Genomic DNA, 8,265 nt, shown 5'->3' on the forward strand with positions numbered 1-8,265 from the left:
AGGGGAGCTTGGGGCCTGGCTCCAGGGGGCTTCCGGCTGGGTCTGCAGTCAGAGAGTGAGGTTAGCACATGCAACTGCAGTTTTTCAGGGATTTAGGGGTACCGGGGACTACTCGATTCTTTGCTTTCTTTGTGTGAGTGCTGAGAAATACTAGAGCGAAGAGACAGTAATGACATTAAAAATAGCTTCCCTGGTCAAAATGTTGGAAAATAGAGATGAAATGGTCAGGGGTCAGCCTCTGGCATGCTACAGGCCTCTGCCTTCACATTCGATGCATAAGATGGTCAGGTGGCTCAAAAGCCTCCTCCCACTGTCCCCCTTGAGCCAACATCCGAGTGCCTTCTTCTGTGGGGCAGCTCAGAAGCCCTGCACCTGGGTCATGTCTCCCACCCAGCCTCAGAGCATCCCTTCCCATCTGAGGCTTCTTGTCTGCCTGGGCAGGTGGGGATGGAGGAGCTACATCTGGAGGATACAAAACCATCCAGTTGGTGGGTCAGGCTGATCCATTTTTCTACCACCTGCTGTGCCTGGGCACCTGTGGCAAGGCTTCCTTTCCCCTTCTAGAATTTCTCTTGTCTATTTCACTCACCAGGGAAGTTCTGAATCTCACCTAACCATGCAAGGTCAGCAGGGAGGAACTGGGTCTATGCACAGCACCCAGCAAGGTCCTGCTTTAGGCATTACACTTGGGCCCTGACATGGATTTTACAAGAATCTCACCTTCTGAGCAGCCCTGGGCTTCCCCCTTTCCCCCGTCTTCAGAGTCCATGTTCACTCTTGAGTTCTCCTCCAAAAGGGACATTTTCAATGCTAATGTGATAACTCAACAGGAGATGGGATGAGTGCAGGACCTGAGCAGACAGGAAGAGGATCAGTTACGGCACCTTCTGACCCCAGGACACCTTGCTGGATGTTTCTCATGCTACACAGGCTGACGGCGTGCTCTCTGCTAGGAAATTCTCACTGCATCCAGGAAGGCCCCATGGGGCCAGATCATGCTCTTCTGTCTATCGCTCCTCCAAGGCACTGTTTTCCAAACTGTGGGTCACAGTACTAACATACGGGTCACGACATCCTTTTAGTGGACCTTGACAACACTTAATAAAAATGAAGCAGAATAAAAAGGTTCAAAGTGCATTGCTCTAGTCTTATGGCTGGCAAACTATGGCCCAGGGGCCAAATCTGGCACACTGCCTGGTTTTTGTTTACGTAGATTTTTATTAGAACACAGCCGTGCTCTTGTTTACATATTGTCTATGGCTGCTTTCAGGCTACAATAGCAGAGTTCAGTAGTTCACAGATCATTTGGGTAGCAAAACCGGAAATACTATCAGAGCCTTTCTATAAAAAGTTTGCTGACTCTCTGCAGTAGCTGATCTTTGCCTATAAAAGGCAATTTCTTTGCAATCTCTTGTCATGGAAAACTGAGCCTCCGATTGTCCCAGGAGACAACTACTACCTTGGGCTGACACACAATTTAATTCATTGAGAGGGAGTGAAGGAGAGAGATTTATAGATACCCTCCAATTTTCATGCCCTATCCCAGTTGACAAAGAACATTCCTCAACACTAGTCCAGGTAAACACATTGAAGGAAGTGGGGCAAATCCCATTTCACAGATGAAATATCTGAAACTAAGTGACTTTTCCAGAGTTCTGCCACTTTTAAGGTTGCAGAGATGGGCATTTTGTGTGGAAAACCAGTCTCTGAGAATGGCTTAAGAGTGGGACAAAGGGAACTAAATTGTTTTGCAAAAAAATATAAGTGACAAGGAAAGGCTCTAGGGCTCAGCAGCAAGGAGAGGGAGCAGAAGAGGAAGGAGACCCCCGGGCAGTTCTGGGGCTTGGGTAGAGCTGCTGGATCTTTAAAGGCAGGGATATCTACTACATGATGTTAAGTTGTTTTGTTGTTTGGGTGAATCCACAAAGCACAACTGCCTTTGAAGTTTGGGGGTAAATCAAGGAACACAGAGAATCGGTGGACTTTATAAGACAGAGATTTTAGCAGTCACAGAACATCAGAACAAGAAATGTCTGGCAGAGATGTAGGTATCCAAAGACATGAAGATACTGGTGGTGCTGCTGGAGGACAGAGTTCTGCCCACAGGCCTGAGGACCTGGGGATAGGTGATCTATATCTATATATTTATATCAAGATAAATTCGGATAGCTTCCACAGAGCTCCCTAAAGAGGCAGTGCATCCGGACATCTGAGACCCATCTCTTTCTACCTAAAAGTGCTCGATGTATTGGGTTCCAAAATTTCTTCTGCAAGAACAGTACTGTCTAAACTCTGAAATCAGTCTCCTCAGCCTTCAGAGAAGGTGCAAGAATCACCAGTCAGGGTTTTCAGATTTCCCAAGCCAGCGTCTGCCTGGTCCTCCAGCAATGCCCTGCTTATTGGTGGGCATAGCCCTCCTGGGAGACAGCAGACTGCTATTGGGGCTGAGAGGAAGGTGGTCTGGGCAGTCTCAGAAATGACATTTAGAAATTCAGGAAATCCATAGAGGGACATGATCTTACTGGGGAAAAAAGCAAGTCGGGTAGCTGGACACTGCTCTGCCCCCCACCCATGTCAGTTGGCCTCTAACACCGGGGGTGAGGACCACCTACCTGGGCCAGGGATCCCCGTGGTCTGTGGCTCCGTCTTGGATTCCTGGACCTCTGTCTGTCTCCTGCTTTTAGAATCTCTGATATGTGGGAGCCAGGTCTGGACCTCACTTGAAATAATCAGTCTGGGAATGAATATGCAAATGACATGGCAGCCCTCCCCTATCTAGTAGCAAATGGCACCCTGGGTCATCAGTCATCACTCATGGCCTGTTGTTTTCCAAGCCAAGGAAAACTTGCTGTGTCAGTCTGCCGAGGGCTGTGCCACGTCCATTCAGCACATTTCAAGGCACTTGAGAAAGACTGTGTGGCTGCCGGTCCAGTACGACAGCAAAGGTGTAGGGAACAGGTGTGAGTGGAGCAAAGAGCAGACTCAGGGTCTAGGTCAGCCAGTGAGCCCGGGAGGTTCAGGGAAGTCCTTTTTCTCATGTTGGTTCTGTGCCCTGATCCCAGAGTTCAGGCAGGTGGAGTCCCCATGTCCCATAGAAAAATGTCCTCCTTAATTGCTGCAAGGTTTTTCATTGCCTGTCTAAAGACCTAAGAAAATGTTGTTCCCTTGATGGCCAGAATAAAAATCCCTAATTTTCCTGTTAAATTTCTAAGAAGGAAAGACTTATCTTTGGAGAACTTCTTGATAAATCTCTTGGGATAAAGACGACATTGTGAAGGAAAAGATGAAGTAAAAACAGAATAGAGTCAAAACAGCCACTAACTTGCCTTCTAAGGAAGGTGGCAGGTGGGGTAGCTGCAGGCACTTCTGTAGTTCTGACTTCTGGATGAATGAGGATGCGCCAGTGTGGGGGGCAGCCCAGACCTGATCGTGGGATGGGAAGGAGATGCGTGGGGAGGTGCTGTTCTGGAGCAGGTACAGATTTGTAGAGGTCATGCCCAAGTGGTTCCAAAAAGGAAGGGAAATGAGAGAGAAGAATGTCTACAGCAGAGGGTGCTGTATAGTATAGTGTGGAGCCTCAATATAAACTCTCACCTGTGTGCCCCATCAAAACCTCAGTAAGTTTGATTATCTGTACCAATACTGATGCAGAAGGGATGCCATTTGTTTGTTTGTTTGTGGATGAAGAGAAGAAAAAACAACTAACTTGTGGACCACATGTGAATGGATCATAATTTAACTAATCCCTAATTTTGAACATTTGAGTTTTACTTTTACACTATTGTGTGTGTGGGCATGTGTGTGTATGTTTGTGTGTGTATGTGTTTGTGGTGTGTGGATTTTGGAGGGTCCAAGTACATATGTGTGTATGGTTTTCTGTGGGTATGCTTTGTGTATCTTGTGTGTTTCTGCTGCTGTGCTTGAGAACCACTTCTCTGTAGAAAATAAATTTCAACACCTTAAAACCAGTTGCACCCCAAGAGTGGCCTTGAGAAGGACTTGGGGTCAAGGATGATGAATGAGAACACCACCGAGGAGCATATGGCACTCGCCTGAGTGGGAAATGGTGACGGCCTGTGTCAGGCTACGGTAGGAGGGAAGCAGAAATAAAAGGAGGGAACAGATTTCAGAAATAATTAGGAGGTAAAAAAATAAAATGTTAGTTCTAGAAATGCAACTTTTTAAAAATAGCATTTTCTGGTCTCACCCAGATCAATTGAATCAGAATCTCAGGGGGGTGGGGCCCAGGCATCCATAGCCCTGAAATGTCACCCACCAGGTGATGCCCAGCACATGGCCAAGCTGCAGACCACTGCCTTAGGCCATGCCACTCAAAGACTTGTCCTCAAATCAGCAGCATCGACAGCTCCTGGAGCTGATTAGAAAGGCAGAGCCTTCGCACCACCCAGACCTACTGAACCACCATCTGCAGGTGATTCATTGCACACGGAAGTGAGAGATTGAAAGACTTAGGGTTAATCTATTCCGATGGCTCTCAATTGACCTGCACCTGCCTCATGAACTCAGATGTCTGGGGGTGGGGCCCAGAAAAGCTCCCCAGGAGATTCTGATATAAGCCATGGCTGAGAACCACGGATCTTATCTGACCCTATGTCATTACAGGGTTCTTAGGATCTTGCTTGGGGCCAGTCGTCCATTTCACAAACACAAGTGTCCATGATGCTCTAGGCGGGGGCCATGGAGGATCACAGGCAAGTCAGACAGGGGAGCTGCTCCCGGGAGCTTACAGTGCCACAGGGCGATGAGACAAGGATGCCAATACCTGTGTGCAGGGGAGTGATAAGCGTGAAGTGCTGCGGCAGCCGGGGAGGAAGCCATCCCACGCAGAGGGGCTGAGCAGGCGCAGGGAGGAGGGCAGGAGAGCCGGTGGTGCAGGAGCATCCTCCCCATTCTCTGGGCAGGAGGACGTTCCTCCAAGACACCAGCCAGAGGCTGTGTGCCTACGGCATGAGAGGAGAATGAGAGCTTAGAATTATTCTCTACGTCATAATGGCCTGTCACAGATACCTGTATTGTAGCGTCACACAGCGTGGTGGTTACTGTGTTATCATATTACCATATTTCACATTTCACAGCCACCCATCCCTGACAGTCACTGGCCCGGCATGGAGACTCCTGGCCTCCTCAAACAGGTGCCTGAGCTTCTTGCTGAGGGACGGGTCATCTGCCCAATCAGAGGCCCATAGGGGAGGTTCCCTGTGTAGGACCCAGTCAAGGCAGGACTGGTTGGCATGAGTTTAAGAGCCCACGGTGTGAGGAATGCCCTGGCTCCTGTTGCGGCTGGTCCTGCCTGCTTAAAGAGGTTCCTTCAGGGCTATGGCTTTTCGAAAGCACCTCTGCAGAGCCAGCTCAGTCTTGCACCACACTGGGCTCCTGGCGCTTCCTGCCTCTGTTCCCCACCCACCCTTTCCGCTGTTCCTCCCTTGGACCAGCCAGTGCATGGACCTGCCTCTCCCCAGGCACTGCTGGTGGCATGATGTCCTCAGTCACAGGGTGCAGGAAAGAGGGTTAATGAAAATAACAACATCAATGCTTTTTTTAAAAAATTACTTTCTCAGTGGTTCAGGCACCTTGCTAAATACTGTTTATTGAGAAACTATTTTAATTCCAGGAAGAACCCTATTCAGTGGGCCCTATTCCAGTCCTCATTTCACATGTGAGAAGCCTGAGGTTTGAAAGGGTTTAGGAAGTTGCTTCAGGTACCATAGCTGAATAGTATTAAGTGAGAGAGCTCAGATTTGAACCATCTGCCTAATTCCAGAGCCCAAGTTCTGATGCTCTTGGCAGTCTCAACTGTGACAACAATGAAGGACAAACCCAGCACTCACTAGGGCTGATGGAGAAAGGTCCAGGAAGTATGTTTTTCTGGTAAATGTTCTAGCTGAATGTCTCTCACACTTAACCGAGAGTGGAAGGTGGTTTCCCCAGGGGTCTGCTGACCTTTCTGTCTTAATGCAAAGGGAAGAGAAAACTGTCCTTTTCCTTCCCCCACGTTGCTTCCTTGGCCCAGAAGACAGGAAGGTCTGCCATTTGGCACTTATTGGGGAAAATATCTTCAGTGTGTATTGCTTGACCCCTTCCTCTGTGACTGTGAGGTTGAGCATCCTGGAGGACGGGTACATCTCCTCCTGCTGCTGATCTCCTCCTGGAATTACCCTATATCAACCCAAGATCATGCTTTCTGGAGGTCTCTGAACAGTCTGGGCCAGGAATTCTCACAATGACTCTGTGCTTTGCCAACCGAAACTCTCTCTTGGGCAGCTAATCCCAAATTCTGGCCTCAGTGGCGTGATATGAAACCCAAATGAGTATAGATCCAAGACACATTCTGTAGTCCAACAGTCAAAGAAATGGAGCACTATTTTAATAATCAATTTGATTCCTGCCTCCTGTATCCTGCATTACCATAAGATGCTGTCATTTTTATCATTTTCCAGGCATGTATAGCAGTAGGAACAGCAAGGCTAATGCTGTGCTCTAGGACTAGCCATGCTCAAGGGGCTGGAGAGTGCTGGGGGAACTGATCCAGCTTCAGATGTCTAATGAAGATATTATGTCCGGTGTCCAGAGCACAGTGTCCAAGGGAGTATGGCAATACATTGTCTCAGTATTTGGTGGGGAAGGATGGGAGGGGTCCCATTTAGGTAACAGTAAAACTCAATAGGTGGGAGGAGCACAATAAGGAATATGGGTCAGATGGTAGCCACTGGGTGCTCCAGATAAGCATCCAATCAGCATCTGCAAGGCCCATGGACAAGTATCAAGGACCCCATCACAGGGATAAAGTTCAAAAGACTAGCAATTTTTAAGGGGTCAGGGTATTAGACAGTGAGCAGGACAGAGGCAGAATAAGACATAGAGTAGAAAAGTGGAAAAAAAATATGTGATTTCATGTTTACTGTAGGAAGCTTTTGGAAGTCAGTAAAGAGATGGTTGCAATTGCTGTCATTAGTGCTGCTATTAACATCCTCTGAATGCCAGTCTACTCATTTCAATATTACATTTTTCACCAATGCCTGTATGTAAATGTTTGGCATGTATTCAACAATTGTTGGGTATGGTATTTTGTATATGTCCATGAGGTCAGATGTATTAACCCCATTGATCAAATGCTCTCTGTCCTCACTGTTTGTTTTGTTGTTGTTTTCTTAGTCTATCAATTATGTAAGACATATACAAAAATCTCCTACAATGATATAGATTTATTGTTTTGATCTCAATTTTGGCTTTATATACTTGAAGATATGTTATTAGGTGCATATAAGTTTAGAATTGTTATATCTCCCTGGTGAGTTGAAGCTTTTATCTATAAGGATAGATCTTCTCTATCTCTAGCAATGCTTATCACCTTAAAGTCTACTTTGTCAGATATGGATGCCTTCTATAGATTAGTTTTTGTGTGGTATATCTTTTTCCATTCTTTTCCATCCTTATGTTTTAGATGTGTCTCTTATAAACAGCATATAGTTTGGTTCATTTTTGCTTTTCTTATTCAGACTTATTTAAAAAATTTACATCAACTGTAAAACACCATGGATTGTATGACACAGCAATATTTTTGGATGAATAAGAAAGGGAAACACTACCAGTTATGTCATGACACAACACCTAACGATTCCTGTGATATGCACAAATCATTCACGCCAGCCTCGTTGTGCTTCAAAATTTCTTTCATCAATTCTAAGGTATTTGGTAATTTCTCCTGTTTTAAATTGTACATTCCTCAGAAACAAAGTGTAGCACTTCTTCATCTACTTGTGGGTAGCTTATTTTTTAGGACTCATAAAGCTCTTGGTATTTGCAAGAAAATATGGAATTGGCTTACTAATATTAAATTTTCACTCTACCGCTCAGTTTCTCTGCCAAAACAAAAGGTATCTTTTTGAAGACATTTTAAACAGCAATTAAACTTAATACATATAATAACAACAATACACAAAACTCAACTGGTGAACAATTGAACATGTCTGACCAAGTTAACGCAAGCAACCAATGGAGCTTGTATTACACCACAGCCCGGTAAATGCCTCCCAATTTCAGAGATGTAAAAATAAGTTTGTGTCTTAAAAATCAACAAAATAGGGCATTTTTAATTTAAAATCTACCATTATTATGGTGCTTTCTATTCATTATTCCCATCTGTATCTTCTCCCCCCTCTTCCTTTCTTTTGGTTTGAAGATTTTTTTATTACTACTACTATTCCATTTCTTTTTACATTATTATTGCTGTATTTATCATTATAC

General features: G+C 45.6%; 1 protein-coding gene across 1 annotated transcript in view; it reads right to left on the minus strand.

Annotated features, from left to right (window-relative positions):
• IL37 (interleukin 37) overlaps window positions 1-769 on the minus strand; it is a 6,814-nt gene extending 6,045 nt beyond the window's left edge. The window contains exon 1 of the mRNA XM_008579329.1: window positions 721-769. Within this exon, the coding sequence (XP_008577551.1) occupies window positions 721-769 (49 nt within the window). The remainder of the gene's footprint in view (window positions 1-720) is intronic.
• Between the last annotated feature and the right edge of the window lie 7,496 nt (window positions 770-8,265).

This window comes from Galeopterus variegatus, unplaced genomic scaffold (assembly GCF_000696425.1).
Source record: "Galeopterus variegatus unplaced genomic scaffold, G_variegatus-3.0.2 Scaffold1858, whole genome shotgun sequence".
NCBI classification, from domain to species: domain Eukaryota; kingdom Metazoa; phylum Chordata; class Mammalia; order Dermoptera; family Cynocephalidae; genus Galeopterus; species Galeopterus variegatus.